The 19,664-nt window shown below is 38.7% G+C and overlaps 2 protein-coding genes across 5 annotated transcripts; one reads left to right on the top strand and one right to left on the bottom strand.

Moving 5' to 3' along the window:
- Positions 1-632: 632 nt before the first annotated feature.
- Positions 633-10,581, top strand: tmem237b (transmembrane protein 237b). 4 transcript variants are annotated; one of them, XM_062997755.1, is made up of 15 exons: positions 633-697; positions 856-906; positions 3,630-3,668; positions 3,776-3,807; positions 3,919-3,932; positions 4,057-4,134; positions 4,873-4,998; positions 6,216-6,309; positions 6,421-6,581; positions 7,241-7,367; positions 7,623-7,814; positions 8,628-8,701; positions 8,791-8,878; positions 8,959-9,080; positions 9,170-10,581. In XM_062997755.1, the coding sequence occupies exons 1-15, from the start codon at positions 677-679 to the stop codon at positions 9,232-9,234; spliced, it is 1,284 nt and encodes a 427-aa protein (XP_062853825.1). In that variant the 5' UTR covers positions 633-676; the 3' UTR covers positions 9,235-10,581. The 4 variants fall into 4 exon arrangements, with proteins under 4 accessions (XP_062853825.1, XP_062853823.1, XP_062853826.1 ...); XM_062997753.1 differs by having other exon boundaries at positions 4,870-4,998; XM_062997756.1 differs by lacking the exon at positions 3,630-3,668 and having other exon boundaries at positions 4,870-4,998.
- A 1,474-nt stretch (positions 10,582-12,055) lies between these two features.
- Positions 12,056-18,680, bottom strand: zp2l2 (zona pellucida glycoprotein 2, like 2). Its single transcript, XM_062998109.1, has 9 exons — positions 18,377-18,680; positions 16,723-16,910; positions 16,269-16,366; positions 15,994-16,151; positions 15,889-15,891; positions 15,406-15,595; positions 14,580-14,727; positions 12,553-12,628; positions 12,056-12,472 (listed from the first exon to the last, which is right to left on the bottom strand). The coding sequence occupies exons 1-9, from the start codon at positions 18,678-18,680 to the stop codon at positions 12,330-12,332; spliced, it is 1,308 nt and encodes a 435-aa protein (XP_062854179.1). The 3' UTR covers positions 12,056-12,329.
- Positions 18,681-19,664: the final 984 nt, after the last annotated feature.

Here is a 19,664-nt window from a genome sequence, read left to right as displayed (position 1 = left end):
ATTTTAAAATACTTCTGCTTCAAACATTAAATACAGCCACAACAGATTGAATATGTCACCCATATGTCTGTATGACAGGGAAACCTATGTCCTAATACTGTCCAACACCCAATCTACCAGGCTTTTTAGGGGCCATGATAACTTTAAACAATGTAATTGTAACTAGCCAAACAGTGTTTGTAATTGTGTATTGTAATAACTTTCATTACAAACATTTTTTCATGAGTTTTTGTTATTTTGTCCACCCCTTATTCTTGTACTCAGCTAGGTACAACTCAGATGTCGAAGCATCAGGTTGCGCTTTTATTAGAGACATTACGTTCTATTTGCGCAGGTATTCGATACAGTATGACAGGAAAAGGTCTTAATCGTTTCCAACAGCAACAAACAACACTAACGGCCTCATCCCAAACGGCTGTTTAAATTTTCATAGTGCCCTACATAGGGTGCTTAATGTAACTGGTTTTTAAACAAAATATAGTGCACTACATATACAACAGATTGCTATTTGGGATTCGGGGGTGGTAGCGTAAACACTAGCGAAGCGCAATCTCTGCAGTTTTAATTTTACTGCTCGCATTTCCATCAAACTGAGTTTAAATAAGAACTCGAATAGTTTATTTATGCATTATATTAGTTAAAAGTGTTATTTATTAAATAAAAAAAAACAACAACAATGGACTCGGACACCGAGAAGGTAAGTGTTAAGATGAAAATATTGCTAATGTATTGTTGTACATAGTTTTTAGCTGGATTAATAATAGCTTGTATTAAGGAAATATAATTTAAATAGTATAAGTAAAACAGGTAAATGTTCATGAGCTTTGTAAATAATATAAATAATATAACTCGCAGGTTCCGAGTATAAAACGAAGAGAACTGCCGCCCATCTCACACTTACACAGAGTAAGTTCTGTTTGTTTCAGTCTCCATGCTGTTTCTAAAGTGTTGCCAGATGTAACGGATTTACTCCTATTGTTTTTTAATGTGCTTAAGCAGACGAAAAACTTCCATTTATTTAATTATTTATTTGTACTAAGTGCTTCGTCCTGGTCAGTGTCGTGGAAACGTGGCTAAAGGTATAAAGAATGTAAATGAAGTGTGAACCAGCTTTATATTTTTTATTTAGAAACAACTAATTTATATTACGGGCGGCACGGTGGCTATGTGGGTAGCACTGTCGCCCCACAGCAAGAAGGTCCTGGGTTTGATCCCCAGGCGGGGCGGTCTTGGTCCTTTCTGTGCGGAGTTTGCATGTTCTCCCCATGTCTGCGTGGGAGTCCCACAGTCTTTGAGACACTGAATTGCCCTATAGGTGAATGGTTGTGTGTGTGTGTGTCACACATACATCCTGCGATGGACTGGCGCCCCGCCCAGGGTGTTACTGTGTGCCTTGCACCCATTGAAAAGCTGGAATAGGCTCCAGCAACCACCCCCACCCCACCCCGCGACCCTAATTGGATAAGCGGTTAAGAAAGTGAGTGAGTAATTTATATTACGAGTGGCGCAGTGGGTAGCACTGGGTTTGATTCCCAGGTGGGGCTGTCTGGATCCTTTCTGTGTGGAGTTTGCATGTTCTCCCTGTCACAAGTCCAAAGACATACAGTCAGATTAGTTGAAGTTTCTGAATATTGCCCCTAGTGTGTGTGTATGGGTGTTTGTGTGTGTGTGTCTGCCCTGTGATGACCTGGTGACCTATCTGTTTCCTACCTTTTAACCAATAAATCTCACTGCGACTGTGACCAGGATAACGCGGTGGTATAACAAACAATGAATGACTGAATGAATGGATCCTTTATATTGCATGATTTTTAAATGTTTTTTTCTTAAAATTACCTTTCCTATACCATTTATGAAAAAAAATCCCACTAAACTCTACAACACCTCCTAACTCTATGCAGCACAACTTTGATGCTCAACATGGCCCATTTTGCTACCTAATGGCTTTTAAATCACGACCAAACTTTAAATTATGATACAAAGTTGTTCATTCTTGTCTACTTAAAAGTTAAACATCTCACGTTTAGTGTTATATCCATTGCAGTTGCTTAAAAAATAGTTTGAAAGTCATCTAACACGTTTGCAAAAACTAGTATTAAGTAACTTTAAGTTTTAAAAAAAGAGGACACTTGGCAGGATGGCAGCATGAGCCAGACGGACACCTGCTCTGGGTGGAAGGTTTGGTTTGAGGGTTTATCAGTAGAGCTATTTCGCCTGAATGTGGCGTTATCACTGCGATGACAATAACCTTTATCTTAGTACACGCATTTGGAAATGAAACACTGTTTCAGAATAAGGGAAAGACATTGATCTGTAGCAGTCGTGATGCTTCATGGTGTACAATGCAAAGACTCCCTCTGCAGCAATAACAACATCTTCTTTGTTATCTAGTCTTTACCTGTTGAACTCTTTTAGCTGCAGTTTTGTGTTTTGCTGAACTGGCATCTTTATTTAACACTGACACGCATGTCAGCTTTCCTGGTCATGCATTCATGGGACAGTGGTAGCCTAGTGGGCAGAGCTTTGGGCTATCAACCGGAAGATTGGTGGTTCAAATCCTAGCTCTGCTATGCAGCCACTGTTGGGTCCTTGAGCAAGACCCTTAACCCTCTCTGCTCCAGGGGTGCCGTAAGATGGCTGACCCTGCGCTCTGACCCCAGCTTTCAAAATAAGATATGCGAAGAAAGAATTTCATTGTACTGTACAACTGTATATGTATATATGACAAATAAAGGATATCATCATCATTCTGCTTCCCAAGGATTCCAAATGAGACCAAACACAGATTTTTTTTCTGTAATTTGGGCGGGATCTAAAGAGAAAGGTGAAATCAGTGCAAAAACACACAAAGAAAAGTGCACACAAACTACAAAAGTCGAATCCTGGACATTTTTGGTGATTTTGAAATCCCGGCTGGACGAATTTTTGGTGTGGGAAAAAGAGGACGTATGGTCACCCTACTTAAGCTTCCCTCATACCTTTGTCCTTACTATTACTTATAAGGTAAAACAATATTTAGGAAAACGACCATTTGGAATGGTTAAACAATTGCCTTAAAGCCTTCACTATAAAATCATTATAAATGAAAAAATGCCAGACTTTCTTGGTACTTTCATTTAGTGATGCAGGTGGGAGATGTAATCTGCTGCTGTAGTCAACGCTGCTAGAGCCAAAACGTTAACCTAATTAGTTAGATTCATGTTTCTAATCCATAAAGATGTAAAGAGTTTTTTTTCCTATTTAAAATACAACAGAGTTGTCAGTATAACAGGACAGAGTAAATATAATAAATTGCCTCTCTGAATGTCTGTAAAAATGAATGTTTTTCTATTTTTGTCCTGATTCTGCTGGCATTAAAATGTAGCACATACAAACACTGGTAGCGAGGCAGGAATACACTGTGTGCCAGTTTGTCACAGTATTCGCAATCACATTTATACGAATTAAAATGGGTCAGAACAAATCACTTAAAGGTCAGATAAACATCACTGATTTGGACTCTTGAGTAATTAGTTGTGTAATCCGGCAGCCTGGCCCAGTGCCTGCCTCAAATTTACCTTAGTGCTAATCTGTGCTATATGTGAATACTGTACTTGTGTGTGTGTGTGTGTGTGTGTGTGTGTGTGTAGCATCTTACCTTCCGACTGATGATGACTAAGAAACAAGTGGTGGGTTTTAATTGGAACACACAGCACTAGAAGTCTATTTTCATCTGCATTATTTTCTTTTAAAATGTACACTATTTAATGTTTTCATAATCCTTTTTGATTTTCAGAGAGGACCACGTGCATTGCCATCCTTGCCAAGGTGAGCTTCACAACAGATTCTATAGCTGTTTGTGCACTGCAGTTTTGTCTTATACACAATTTCTCACTATCTCTTCCCATATTCTTCTTTCATGGCCACGTAATGAGAAAGTCAAGACACAGTAGGTAAGTACAAACATTGTATAACACATACGCTGTGTTTAGTATTGAATAGTTTATTAATATACTGTACAATTTGCTGCTAAAGTTCAAGAATATATTATTGTTGGTGATTGTTGTTTTTTTCCAGACGACATGTCAGTTCCAAAAAAAAAAAAGAAGAAAGCTAAGCGTGAGGTCAGCACAGAGGGAGCAGATGTTCCTGAGGGTAAGATCACTTCTAACATTAGTTAGAAATTGTTTAATTAATAGCTTGTTGTAACGATTTGCACAATTTGAAGTCTGCTTCCTTAGCTTTGTACTGGATCTATGAGGCAATTAAGTTATGTTACATTCAGTTGTGGTCAATGTTAGCCCCGTACTATTACTCATTTAGGTGTTGCACTACTTTAAGTGCTGTAGCATTTTATCTTAGTTGAGCCGGTTTAAATTTTTAAACAGATAACATGAACCATTTGCAGTTTGTTGCTTTTTATGAGTGTGTCTGTCAGACTGTAGACTAAAAAGTGTTCAGTCAAAGGGCACCATCACAGTATTCATTGTTAAATGTAACAAGTGTGCACATTAGGCAATTAACATACTAGATTTTTTGTAGTGTTTCTACTTTGAATAAAAAATGCTGGAAAAATCATTTATAACATTTGATTATGTGTGGCTTCCAAATTAAAATGGAAAGTGCTTTCCAGGTGACTTGTTTCAAATTTTCATTCCATTCTATTTCATTGAGTGAGATGTAATGAGAAACCTCATTTTATTGCAAAGTTATAAATAAGCAAAATTGGATGTGCTGGCTAATTAATCTACATTTGGAGCATGTGTACATTTGTATACTTTTCATTTTTCAATTTTTATTAAACCATTTCTGTATTTATTTAACCCAGTATAAACACACCCAATTTAATGTTTCTGGAACAAAATGAATTAAATGACTTACTCACTTCAGAAGGTGGCAGGATTGAAATGGGAGGTTTGGCCAGTCACAGACAGTCAGAGAGCCAGGAACGTTTAACTCCTGAACCCCCTGAAAACCCACCACAGAGGAAGAAGAAGAAAAAGAAAGCAGACACTGCTGGTAAGACTGACTGTAAAATATTTTATTATTCTATATCAGGTCAGGCTCAGGTCAGGCACAGTGGCTCAGTGGGTAGCACTGTTGCCTCACAGCAAGAAGCTCCTGGGTTTGATCCCCAGGCGTGGGTTTCCTCCGGGAGCTTCCGGTTTCCTCCCATAGTCCAAAAACATGCAGTCAGGTTAATTGGAGACACTGAATTGCCCTATAGGTGAATGGGTGTGTGTATGTGTGTCTGCCCTGCGATGGTCTGGTGCCCCGTCCAGGGTGTTACTGTGTGCCTTGCTCCCATTGAAAAGCTGGGATAGCCCCCCCCCCCCCCCCCCCCAAATATCTGTCCAAAATGCACTGTTGCCATTGATTTTGATCAGAATAATGCACTGATTGATCAAACACTCATTTATTATTCATTATTAACATTTACCAGGTTTAAACTTGATGGAATGCACTTCAAAGCTATAGAGTTTTATTTCTTCATGTTAGTAAAGTACTGTATATGAAGAAGATGTAAATTCTGACTATTAACTATTAATTTAAATTGCCCAACTGAAGAAACTGAAAGAATTTCTCTATACAACATTAATTTTAGAATAAATTAATACACAATGTAACATATTTTTTTACAGGTTAAAGAAGCTTGTCTTCAGTCCTACTGTATATTCAGTATACAGAAAAGTAATTGCCTTAAGAACATGTACGGCTGTACAAGAAGGTCCTGAGTTCTAACCCCAGGTGGGGTGGTCCGGGTCCTTTCTGTGTGGAGTTTGCACGTTCTCCCCATGTCTGCATGGGTTTCCTCTGGGTGCTCCCGTTTTCTCTCACAGTACAAAGACATGCAAGTGAGGTGAATTGGAGACGCTAAACTGTCCATGACTGTGTTCGATATAACCATGTGAACTGATGAATCTCGTGTAATGAGTAACTACAGTTTCTGTCATGAATGTAACCAAAACAGTGTAAAACATGACGTTAAAATTCTAATAAACAAACAAACAATCCACTTTATTGTATATTAGAGTTTTTCCAAATATAATACATGTGCTGCCGTAGCAAGCATTGTGAACTAGATGTAAATGGCAAATTAGTACAACACTACTGTTTCTATGTAAATCCTTCTCAGTAATTGGTTTGAGTTTGAGTTGCAACAATGTCCATGTGAACGTGCTAAATGTGCTATTCATTAAGCAGCTAAGTGATTCTGGTTTGCTGTAATCATTCAGATGTTGAGGGTGATCAGACTAACCTGGTGCAGAATGGAGATATGGTGGATCAAAATACAGATGAGGAACCCACACGAAAACCCAAGAAGAAAAAGTGAGTAATCAGAAATACCTTTAAAATGTATTTTAACATGTTGCAATGATATACACGCCATTGTTAGGATTTAATTCCTTCCTCACAATATCTCATGTCTTCAACAAACAGGGTGAAACCTAAAGTGACAGAAACAGAATCAAACAATGATCTGGATGTTGAAGATGATGACATCATTACAGGCACTCAAACTTCTATCCCCCAGCATGCTCTGTTCTCCGCTCCTCAGGGTCCAAGTCAGCCCGTGGCCAAGGTGTTCATTGAGAGAGGCCGTACGTTCAAACACTCACTCAGCCCAGTCACATAATTCCATTTGCTTTGGTAGTTTCTGTGTTCCGTGAGTTTAGCTGTCAGAATTTAGATTAAATTAACATTGTAGTGTGTTTTAGTGCATTACAATGTGCAAAAGTCAAGCCAAGTCATGTTTAGTGTCAAAGCTAAAAATAAACAACTTTTTTTGTTGCCTTGCCTTGAGCAAAACAGATTATTTGTGGTGATTTGACATACATAAGAGGTGCAATACATAAAGATTTTCTAGAAAAAAACAATGCAATATCCCTTTAAACCAGGTTCTGGGCGGCATGGTGGCTCAGTGGGTAGCACTGTCGCCTCACAGCAAGAAGGTCCTGGGTTGGATTCCTAGGTGGAGCGGTCCAGGTCCTTTTTGTGTGGAGTTTGGATGTACTCCCCGTGTCTGCATGGGTTTTCTCTCACAGTCCAAAGACATGCAAGTGAGGTGAATTGGAGCTACAAAATTGTCCATGACTTTGGTTGACATTAAAAGACTTGAACTGATGAATCTTAAGACTGAAGACTATTCTTTGTGTCTGGTACTCAAAACCTAAAGATTTAGTCCAGATATAATTAAATTAGTCAGAAGAACGTGCATATAAGACATACTGTATATGTGCATATATGTGTGTTTCCTCAGGTCGTTTTCAGCCAGCTGAGCGTACAGAAAAGATCAAAACCGGTGACCAGAAGGACCAGGCATCCATGGACATCCGGTCAGCTTGGACAACCAGAGATGTGTCTGTAAAAATGCACAGAGGCTTCAGGTGTGTAATCAATTTATGGATTCATTTTTAAGCCTAAAAAGCAAAATACCATTTAAGTATGGGTGCGTGTTACTTTTTTAAATAAATGATAATCTGTGTGTTTCATATACATCAGATTAATGTTAAAACATGAATTAGCTGCTTTGTGATCTCTCTTTTTAAATGGATTTTCAACATTTGCTCTGTGTGTTCCTGGATTCATATAATTATGTCAGTAAATTTGTCTGCAGCGGTAACTGTTTTCTTTTCCTGCAGGGTGATTGGCCTATTCTCTCATGGATTCCTGGCTGGTTATGCTGTATGGAACATTATTGTACTCTACATTTTGGCTGGTGATCAAATGAGTGCCCTGTCTAATTTACTTCAGCAGTACTACACTCTTGCATACCCAGCTCAGTGCCTCTTTTACTTCCTACTGACCCTTAGTACGGTGTCAGCCTTCGACAGGTAAGGCACCTGGTTTTAAATGTATTCTTAAACATCACTTTTTCAAAAATGTACACTCAGTGATCAAAAGTATCCCAGCCATACCCAGTGGTAAAGTACATAAAACTCTGTGGTAAAGTACATAAAGACTTTTAACATGACACCGTCAAAGCATTCAGTTCTGACCATTTTTGCCATGCTAACAACAACAACAAACTTATAGGACAGGCATACTCATTGAACGGTACTGGTAAGTGCTAAAGCACACAAACCCTTGGTTGACGCATGTGATCACAATGCAAACTGCGAAGAGGCTGTAAGTGGTGTAAATCACACCTCTTGAACTCTCAAGCAATAAAAACATGTTTCCGTAATGTATACAGCAGAATACAACCTGTCTAAATACTTCAGTTCTGGAATAAACAATGGTCTTGGACTGGTTTTGATTCATTTTAATCTCTTCTTTGTAATACAGTCATGAACCAACAGCATACAGGGAGATTCCAGAAAACTGTTTAACTCACAGAACAGTCAAAACTGGACTGCAGTCCAGAACTTCATCCCGTTCAATACTTTTGGGATGAATTAAAGTGCTGACTATGTTTTATGTCTGTGCTTCAATCTAGCTGAAATCCTTCCAAGATTCAAGACCTCCTTGTGACAGTGTTTGTTGTTAAAGATGTGATATAAATCACTAATTATGCCCATGATTTTGGAGGGAAAGTTTAGGTATTGGGTGTCCCTATACTTTTGATCAGGTAGTGTAGTTTTAAATGTATTGGAATAGATATAATGGCTATAGCTATTCTGTGTTTCTCTTTTAAATGTTAATAGAGTGAATCTGGCTGAAGCACCAGCTGCAATGAGGAATTTGCTGACTCTGGACCCTGTAGCTCTTGCTTCCTTTCGTAGGTTGATGTTCCAATATTTACAGATAAGGATTAAAAAGACCTTATTATATATTTATTGCTGATATTTGTTAATTTTTTTCTTGTAGTGTATTTCTCCGCTCTGGTGCTGTCTTTGAGCCAGCAGATGACCAGTGATCGTGTTAATCTCTACAGCACTGTTAACACTTCATTATGGTGAGTCTCATGTCATCATATTCACTAATCAAGCTGTTTAAAACCTTCCATGATAACACGATTATTTTATTTCCTTTCAGGCTGCCGGGTACAGAACGTACTATACTACACCCATGGATCATAGTGCAGCTGGTGGTTACACTGTTAGTGGGCTTAGCCTGGGTCCTTGTGTCCACCTCCCCTGATGTAGATTACACAGAAGGTCAGTTCTTTCCATATATGGTTTCAATTGCTTGTAAAAAATCTGATTTTCCTTTTGTTTTTAACAGCGTGTATTGCTTTTTTGTGCAGAGTTCTTGTTAGCAATGGAGATCGAATACCCCAAAGCTGAGGAGAAAGGAGCAATCACTGCCTGAGAGGAAGCAACTGCTAAAAATGCATTTTTGGACTCTCCAATGTACGCTGCCTTCACATGCTGTTGGATTTATTGTAATTACAAGTTTTAAACTTTAAACATGCACCTGAACATGTGAATACTCTGGTGGTGCATCAGCCTGAGGCGCCCACCACTGCAATCGCCTGTCTGAAGAAGGAAGGGCTGAATGGGGAGTCACCTACTTGTCACTTATTCTCTTACTGTCTAGACATGGCACTGTCACAGTCCTAGTGGCAAATCTTAGTTAATACATCTAATACATAATGCATGTTTGGAGGCCTAAGAAAACCATGGTACATTGAGACAAACACAAGAGACTTAAAGAGAACATGACAAACTTTATGACTGTCAACGAAGGTGAGTTTTTAAACCTAGGACACTTGAGCCATGTAACAGGCACACTACCCTAAAGTAAAATATTTATGTACACCTCAACTTCCTCCCATGTTCTTGGAATGAAAAAAGAATTCAAAGTACCTGAAAAAACTTTCATGGACACAAGGAAGAACATGTGCAAACAGTAAATGGCTCAAGATCTTCAGGACCCATGTTACTGAGCATATCACCTCGCCAGACACCAGTAATTTAAAAATCTTAAACTGAAATCTCTTATTGACAGAGGTGTTCACACCCTGTAGCCAATACTTTGTAAAAGCCCAACAATTACAGCTGCTAGTCTCTCCAACTCTCCAACTTTTGCACACCTGGATTTGAGTAATTTATCCCATTATTCATGGCAGATACTCTCGAGCAGTGTCAGATTGGATGGCGAAGATCTGTGAATGGCCAGATGTTTAGTGGGGTTCAGGTCTAAGCTTTGGCTGGGCCAGAAAAGGACATTCAGAACCAGAGAAGCATTCCCATGCTGCCACCATAATATTTCACTGTAATGCTGGGATTAACCATGTGATGTACAGTGCTTATTTTTTACCTAACATAGTGCTTGATATCCTACCCAAAAGGTTTAGTTTTGTATCGTCAGAATTTTTTTCTTTACATGCTAGTTACCAAACTCTAAGCGGGCTGTCATATGCCTTTTGCTCACCCATGGCTTAAATCTTGCTATAAAGCAACTGTTTAAACATGCATAAATAACAGTGGCTGTGATAGCAGATAAGCAAACATGTCAAGCAGAACTATGGTTTTATTTATGGACAGTAAAATGACTAGAAGGAACCTATTAAATCAACTGAACATCAAAAGGTAAACATTCTGCAATTTGAAATGACATGAGAAATAATGAGCTGATGGTGTTAATTGCACATTGTGTAACGTGGATCTATTTATAAGCCATTAAAATGTATTAGGGTTCCAGTGTCTGTATGAATCAGATATATTATTTATTTATTAGGATTGTATTGTCATGTTTTACACACTTTGATTACATTCAAGACAGTACACAAGATTCATCAGTTAACGTTTAATGTCAAACATGGTCATGGAAATTTTGTATCTGATTCACCTCACTTGCATGTCTTTGGACTGAGAGGAAACCCACACAGAAAGGACCCAGACTGCTTCACCTGGGAATCGAACACAGGACCTTCTTGCTGTGAGGCGACAGTGCTACACACTAAGCCCATGTGCCACTCAAACAGATTTATTAAAACGTCCTACTTAAACCAAGACCTGTATAAATGAAAGGTTAGTTTTTGGTCGAGTAGGTGGGAACCTGACATGCTTTTATTCTAATCAGTTTTAAACCATATTAATAGTTTTTGCCAGTAGATATCACCTTGTACTTAGAAAAGTGTTCTAAAAAGGCTTATAGAAATAGATATTTTTATTTTACACACTTTGATTACATTCATGACAGGACAGGTAGTTACTCGTTACACAAGGTTCATCAGTTCAAGTCTTTAATGTCAAACACAGTCATGAACAATTCACCTTTGGACTGTGGGAGCTCCTGAAGGAAACCCACACAGACATGGGGAGAACATGCAAACTACACAGAAAGGACCCAGACCGCTCCACCCTGGGAATCAAACCCTGGACCTTCTTGCTGTGAGGCGACAGTGCTACCCCTTATAGAAATAGAAGATTGTCTAGGATGGGGGCCCAGTCCCAGAAATATTAGGTTACTTTTTTAGCTCTGGGAAAATTTCATGCATTGGATCCTTTGCTTTACCATAACTTGTATCATTAACATGTTATAGTTACATTGTTCTTTAACTTGTATTTACCTCACAATACCTTTAATCTCTACAAAGAAATATCAACTCCAAAAATTCCACTCTAAATGTTGAATGATTCAGGATACAGAATGTTGTTTAACTGTTAAAAGGACAGGTAATGTAACTTGTTTCATGCACATTAGAACCTGTTTACAAAAGTCAGTATCATTATTAAATGTTGATTAGGTTTGTGTGTTTATTTGTCATGTTTTACACTTTGGTTACATTCATGACTGGACAGGTAGTTACAGGTTACACATGATTCATCAAATCAACTTCAATGTCAAACAATCACAGCCAATTCACCCAACTTGCATGTTTTTGGACTGTGGGAGGAAACCGGAACTCCCAGAGAAACCCATACATTCACTGGGAGAACATGCAAACTCCACACAGACTGACCCAGACTGCTCCACCTGGCAATTGGACCCAGAAGCTTCCTGCTGTGAGGCGACATTGCTAGCCACCATGCCACCCCATCAATAAGGTAAGACAAATACCTGTGAGTCAGTTTACTCATCACTATTTTATTTTGTTATAAAGCATGTCAATGGAAAGAGTATTAGGACCTACAGCTTCTTTATTCTCAGTAATGTCAAGAAGGAATCCATTACTCTTGCTTCTGGTTCTTGAATTGGTCATTTAGAACTAGTATTTGTTAAACAGACCAGACTGAGGCAGCTGTTTAGGTCTCACACACTTTATTTCCTACACCCTTGAAACCTGCATACAAGGACAAGGTTTTGATCTTTGTGGTAGAATCACCACCAACAGTCCACAACTGCTTAACACGAAAGCTAAGCCGTACTATTTCTAGCCAACACCCTCAAATTTTAGACTAACGTGACGAGGGTAAGGTCAGCATTATGTCTGATTTAGTGTCCTTCTGTTAGACTGGTTAAAGAGGCTTCACTTGGGTCTTACTGTCCTCGTTATCTGCTTGGCTTACCGATAAAGCAGGCAAATCATCAATAAGGATGACCATACCGCTAGAGACTATGGAATCCTTTCGTGATTTTCGTGCAGCTGAAACTGACCTCTCTGAAAAATAAAGTATTTGATATAGCATTAATGTAACAAACTGTTTAATATCATTACTTATAAAGTTTTCCCTTACTTACTTGTCCTGTTGCATATTGGTTCACAGGATTCAGTAGCAGTGATCTGACACACCATTGTACTGCAGTGGATGAAGATCTTGAAGAAAGAAAAAAAAAATTAATAAATTGTACAGGCCAAAATAAACGTGACATACACAATGTAAATATACACCGATTATTATCAGCCATAACATTAAAACCACCTCCGTGTTTCTACACTCACTGTCCATTTTATCAGCTCCACTTACCATATAGAAGCACTTTGTAGCTCTACAATTACTGACTGTAGTCCATCCATTTCTCTACATACCTTTTTAGCCTGCTTTCACCCTGTTCTTCAATGGTCAGGACCACCACAGAGCAGGTATTATTTAGGTGGTGGGTGATTCTCAGCACTGCAGTGACAATGACATGGTGGTTGTGTGTTAGTGTGTGTTGTGCTGGTATGAGTGGATCAGACACAGCAGCGCTGCTGGAGTTTTTAAATACCATGTCCACTCACTGTCCACTCTATAAGATACTCCTACCTAGTTTGTCCACCTTGTAGATGTAAAGTCAGAGACGATCGCTCATCTATTGCTGCTGTTTGAGTTGGTCATCTTCTAGACCTTCATCAGTGGTCACAGGACGCTGCCCACGGGGCGCTTTTGGCTGGATATTTTTGGTTGGTGGACCACTCAGTCCAGCAGTGACAGTGAGGTGTTTAAAAACTCCATCAGCATTGCTGTGTCTCATCCACTCATACCAGCACAACACCACCACCATGTCAGTGTCACTGCAGTGCTGAGAATGATCCACCTAATAATAATACATGCTCTGTGGTGGTCCTGGGAGAGTCCTGACCATTGAAGAACAGCATGAAAGGGGGCTAACAAAGCATGCAGAAAAACAGATGGACTACAGTCAGTAATTGTAGAACTACAAAGTGCTTCTATATGGTGAGTGGAGCTGATAAAATGGACAGTAAGTGTAGAAACAAGGAGGTGGTTTTAATGTTATGGCTGATCAGTGTATATATAAATACATAATGCAAAACCTGTAAATAAATATTAAAATAGGTGTACCTTACTACTGGGAAGAAATTTCATTTAACTTGTGTAGTGATGGTGTGGCTGTCATCGTAGTGGGGACTCTAGTGAGTATCTATAATTCTGAGTCTGAAGCACTGCTGGTGGCTACTACAGCAGTTCTGGTGCATAACTAAGCACTAGAACTTGCAAAAATTATGCAAAAGCACAGAGAAAAAGGCGAGAACAAAGCAAGCCTCCCGTCAAAATAAAGCACCGGCTAGCAGACAATTACTGAACTACTGTTCTTGGTAAGCTTCTCCTGGGAATTTTAAACAATCGGACCAGACATTTGATTTTCCAGATTTAGTCCATTCAATCCAAAATCCATTAAGTAGAGGTCCATTAAATCGAGGTTCCACTATATTTTCATTTAGATATGTTGTTCAGCCCTACCTGTCTGGTGAGATAAAGCAGGTAAGACTGTCATTAATGTGTCAGTGGCTACCATATGATTATCACTTAACCAAGGACTTTGACATGCCATGCTTGACCAAGAAGCACAGGAAAGGCCAACTGAAGGAATTTGGCTAGGCCTGCAGAGTTCTATGACAGTCCTATGGAGTGATGATCAAACCTGACAGTGGGGACAGTATTCTTCTGGTCATAAGCCTTGGTTTTCTTGCACCAGACAAACTGATGATCCATATTGACAAGAAGTTCCAGGCATGGAGGTCAATAATGTGTAGATTTTTTTTTTGGTGCAGAAACTGGCAATCGTGACTGACTGGTTTTATTGATTCATAGAAATAACAGGAGAAATGTTTTGCCTTCTGTGTTGAAATTGAACCTTGGGGATAATCCAAAGTTCCCAAGTACCCTTTCATATACAATGTATAAGGTAAAAGGTAAACTGTAATGTGTTTAAAACAGTAAGAAGGAGTCACAATAAATAATTAATACCCACATTTCCAAGCAACATATTCTATCCATGCACAAACAAATCAAATACAAGCATATTTAATGATGACTCGTCCATACCTGTTTCTGTGACTGTAACAATGAGGTCTCATCTACAAAAGCAAACATCTTCACAGTGAAGCGTTTGTAGTGAGTTGGGTACTGCAGGCCAGATGTGGCACTAACTGGAACAATCGTAGTGAGGTAACGGTCATCTTTATAGGGACACCTAGTGAAGGCACAACAGCACAGGTTTAATTGCAATTAGGAGACACTAAATTAGGAGACACTAAAATATGGAAGCTCAGACAGGTATAAGCTCATCTTTAAGCTCAAAATAAGCTCATTTTTAGGAGACACTAAAATATGGAAGCTCAGACAGGTATAAGCTCATCTTTATAGGACACCTAGTGAAGGCACAACAGCACAGGTTTAATTGCAATTAGGAGACACTAAATTATGGAAGCTCAGACAGGTATAAGCTCATCTTTAAGCTCAAAATAAGCTCATTTTTAGGAGACACTAAAATATGGAAGCTCAGACAGGTATAAGCTCATCTTTATAGGACACCTAGTGAAGGCACAACAGCACAGGTTTAATTGCAATTAGGAGACACTAAATTATGGAAGCTCAGACAGGTATAAGCTCATCTTTAAGCTCAAAATAAGCTCATTTTTAGGAGACACTAAAATATGGAAGCTCAGACAGGTATAAGCTCATCTTTAAGCTCAAAATAAGCTCATTTTAAAGAGACACTAAAATATGGAAGCTCAGACAGGTATAAGCTCATCTTTATAGGACACCTAGTGAAGGCACAACAGCACAGGTTTAATTGCAATTAGGAGACACTAAAATATGGAAGCTCAGACAGGTTGGTCTAGGCTTCAATAGCAAGACTACAGCTTACCCATTAACCAGCAGTTCCCACTGTTGTGTACTGGAGGGATCTGGGTTACTGGTGGCCCAACAGCGGTCCAGTAACAACCCAATATTAGGATCAGTCCTCTCCAGCATGCGTACTTCAACAAACACTGGGTCCCTCAGTACTTTAGTAACAGGGTAGTCCACCTTAGTGTAGTAGGAGCTGTACATATTATCTGAAGTAACAAAAGCTATTATTTATTAGGATTTTAACATCATGTTTTGCACAGTTTGGTTACATTAATGACAGACACGGTAGTTACTGGTTACATCAGTTCACAAGTTTAATGTTAAACACAGTCATGGACAATTTTGTATCTCCAATTCACCTCACTTGCACATCTTTGGACTGTGGGAGGAAACCCATGCAGACACAGGGAGAACATGCAAACTCCACACAGAAAGGACCCAGACTGCCCCACCTGGGGATCGAACCCAGGACCATCTTGCTGTGAGGCGACAGTGCTACCCACTGAGCCACTGTGCCACCCCATAGTTGGGAGGTAGGCTAAAAAATCTAAACAATTGTATTCCATTACTTCCAAGCTTCTTCAGTGTTGTAAAGTGTGCTTACCATCTGAACATTCTCCACTGAAACAGACACCATTTGCGAGCCTGAGCTCCACCCTCAGAGGACCTTGCTGAAGTACTGGTGAAGGAGCAGGAGGTGTGTTCACTTCCAACTTCAAACTCTCCACTGCTGTAGACAAATATCTGCACTCAAACGCCACCCTGCAGGAACAACAGTCACATGCTCCAAATGTTGTTAATATTTATTCATTAAAAGTTGTTAAAAGTTATTAATATTAGATATTAGGACCAGTGTAGGGGTCAATATTTGCTACTCACATATAGGAGCTGTCTCTGGTGATTGAGCCTCGAGCACTGACCCCTACTTCATACGATGATGCAATCATGTTCTCATAAACAACATAGTCTCCGTCCACCTAAAAAAAAAAAAATCACATTATGAAGAGATTTGGCTAGTGGTCACAAGGTGAGCCACAGTAGCAGAAAAGCATGCTGTGAGCTCATGGTACTTTGGAGCAAATGGAACTTTGGCATGTTTTATTTGCTAGTAATGACAACTATGTGCATGTGTCTCATTGTAGCCTTGTTTTTGATTTACTTGACTGAGTTAAGGTACCATTGGTTGACCCCATCCACGATAATTTTGTCACAGAAATTCCAAGACTGCCATAACATTCATATCTCTGACACAGGTATGTACATTTTTAACCTTAGTCTAATATTAAAATGTGTTTTAAGTATTTAGTAACTTAATGTAAATCTACAAACACACCTTTATTCTTGTACCACAAGCAGTGACTGGAAATTGGTAAATAGCAAAGTCATCATTACTGTCAACGGCTTTGCAGGAGCTATCAGTAGATTCCACAACACTGATGTTGTCCAGATCAATCTCTGGCACGGTGGCATCTCTGGCTATCACCAACACAAACTGCCCATCCTTAGTGCACTGCACTGTGACTGAAATAACCAAGTACACAGTAGATTAAAATGAGATACGTAACAGAAATAACAGCTTCATATTCAAAACAAAAGTTTGGTTTGGCTCATGCTGTTATCTAAGGCACAAAATTTTGAGGTGCCAAAAAACTTGAATATATAAAATATTAAATGGTCACAATTAAGCACTACCATTGGCTTTAGATAGAAATTAATAGATGTAACAGACAATATTCCCAACATTCATTTAAAACCAATAACTAAATCTGTGAGTCTTGTCAGCCAGTGTGAATGTGCTGGGGCATGGCATAGGGATCACAATAAGAAAGCAGGTTTGTTTGTTTATTAGGATTTTAACGTCATGTTCTACACTTTGGTTACATTCATGACAGGAACGGTAGTCACTCATTACACACAAGGTTTATCAGTTCACAAGGTTATATCAAACAGTCATGGACAATTTTGTATCTCTAATTCAACTCACTTGCATGTCTTTGGACTGTGGGAGGAAACCGGAGCACCCGGAGGAAACCCACACAGACACGGGGAGAACATGCAAACTCCGCACAGAAAGGACCCGGACCGCCCTGCATGGGGATTGAACCCAGGACCTTCTTGCTGTGAGGCGACAGTGCTACCCACTTAGCCACCATGCCACCCAATAAGAAAATAGGAGAATGCTTAAAGACGTCTCACATCTGCTGACACTCACTCAGGTAAACTTTCATTCTTCTGTGTCTATTTATTTATTTATTTATTAATTTATTAGGATTTTAACGTCATGTTTTACACTTTGGTTACATTCATGACAGAAATGGTAGTTACTCATTACACAAGGTTCATCAGTTCAGAAGTTTTAACTTCTGTGTCTAAATGTTTGACAAATGTTCCCCACTTGTTTAAGCATGACAATGCCAAACCACAATTGTATGTTTTGACAGCATGGCATCAATGTGAAATTGTGCTTCAGTAGACTGACTTATCTGAGGTCCAGACCCATCTTTCTTTGAAAGCATGTAAATGATGCACAATATACAGGGTGTCCCTAAAGTCTGGACACATAGAAAATATCACAACTATAACTAACTATATGTTTACTAAAATACACACATATACATATTGCATCACAAATAATGGAAACACATTGAAGATGTTATTGATTAATATTCTAATAAAATAAAATGCTGTTGAAAAATGTATTGAAAATATGCATTATGTCCAGACTTTAGGGACATCCTGTATCACAAATGAGACCCCAGACTGTTACATCTGGAACTTTGAAAGATCATATTAATAAAATTGTTTAACAATTAACTACTATAAAAAAATAGTAGTATGTATTGAATTTATTCAGTCATAAAAAGAACATGAGATTGAAGAACAAATTATTGAAATCCCAAAAGAGCCATGACATACTCGTCCTGTACAAGTGATTGTAAACTTTGGACTTTTTTCTTCTAAAAAGCTATTCACTTTTTAATACTCACCTGTTTTTCCATAATAGCACAAAGGTCCATCATAGGCACGAATGAACCGTCTGTTATCAAAACAGCAATTGAGAGTTTCACATTCAGCAGGTGAAATGCCAGGTTCTCCACAGCCCACTCGGGACGATTCACTCACCTCACACTGATCTACAGTTGCAGAGGCGGTGGGGACCTGCTGCCATGCTTGACCACTATTTGGTGGAGATTGTCCAAACTGGTAGAGCCCTTGCTGTGCCACATCCAGTTCTCCTGACTGACTCTGACTGGGGTAATTACTCAATTTGCCAATATGTGAGGGTGACATTAGCCATAGAACATTATATGCTTGGGCGCTACAGACAATGGCACAGGTACCAAGTAAGACTACCAGCTCTTGCACCACCATCTTTAACTAAACACAGATCTAACAGCATCACCTGAGGAGAACAATTTAAAGGGCGCGGTAGAGAGCAATTAAACTAAGCTCCGCCCACAGAGTGTGATTGGTGCAATAGCAAATCAGTGAGGTGTGTGCTTGTATGGCACCCTTATTTCTTACTGTTGGTGCTACCATTTAATACCATTCAATATATACTCCATTACACTTTGTTCATTAGGAAGTATGTAGTTTGGGACACAGCCATGCAAACTTTTTTAAACAGTACTATACAGCGAATCAGATCTGTTTGGGACACATTTGTTTTATAATTCAATTATATAAAGCTATTTAAAAAGATAAATCCACGTCACAATCATGTTTAAAATTTATGTTAAAATAAAATGAGCTGAGTATTTTCACAAGGACCACCATCGATGCTTTCGGTAATCAGTTAATACGGTCTGGTCTTGTATTTTAATAGGGCTGATCTTTTCCAGAAAAAATGAAATATTATAATTTTTGACATACAAATATACTCGAAAAGTTAATTCGTTTCTGTAATACTAGGGTTGTTATACATAACAACAAATTTAATTCGAATTTTGGGTCAAGCCTGGATAAATATGTGCAGCCGATTCCGATTCAAATTGAGTACATATACGCGTTTATAAGAGCATTAAACTAACTCCAAGAAACAATTGTAATCGTCTATTCTATGGAATGCATTTACAATTTTTGGATATAATTGTAAATTGCTCTTTTCGATAAAATTAGTAACTCTTGTTTTTTGTCTGGATAAAAAGACAAAAACGTTACTATTATTTCTCATCACCTTTTAATATGTGTTGTCTTTTTTTAATTAATTTTTTTTTTGTTTTTTTATTTTATTTTAAATCTGTTTAAAGTTGACTCCAAATCGTTTGGGTCGCC

The sequence above is a fragment of the Trichomycterus rosablanca genome, chromosome 6 (assembly GCF_030014385.1).
Source record: "Trichomycterus rosablanca isolate fTriRos1 chromosome 6, fTriRos1.hap1, whole genome shotgun sequence".
NCBI classification, from domain to species: domain Eukaryota; kingdom Metazoa; phylum Chordata; class Actinopteri; order Siluriformes; family Trichomycteridae; genus Trichomycterus; species Trichomycterus rosablanca.
The sequence above is the reverse complement of the archived record's forward strand: the minus strand, read 5'-3'. Positions and strand labels throughout refer to the sequence as shown.

What these genes read in the sequence shown, in the direction of transcription:
- tmem237b (XM_062997753.1), top strand. Translation starts at nt 677, where the DNA reads ATGGACTCGGACACCGAGAAG. An exon ending in GGGAGCAGATGTTCCTGAGG is followed by an intron (nt 4,135 to 4,869) that starts GTAAGATCACTT and finishes TACTCACTTCAG; the next exon opens with AAGGTGGCAGGATTGAAATG. An exon ending in TGTAGCTCTTGCTTCCTTTC is followed by an intron (nt 8,702 to 8,790) that starts GTAGGTTGATGT and finishes TTTTTCTTGTAG; the next exon opens with TGTATTTCTCCGCTCTGGTG.
- zp2l2 (XM_062998109.1), bottom strand. Translation starts at nt 18,680, where the DNA reads ATGTCACCCTCACATATTGGCAAATTGAGTAATTACCCCAGTCAGAGT. An exon ending in ACCAGAGACAGCTCCTATAT is followed by an intron (nt 16,152 to 16,268) that starts GTGAGTAGCAAA and finishes TTGTTCCTGCAG; the next exon opens with GGTGGCGTTTGAGTGCAGAT. An exon ending in TGGGAACTGCTGGTTAATGG is followed by an intron (nt 14,728 to 15,405) that starts GTAAGCTGTAGT and finishes TGCCTTCACTAG; the next exon opens with GTGTCCCTATAAAGATGACC.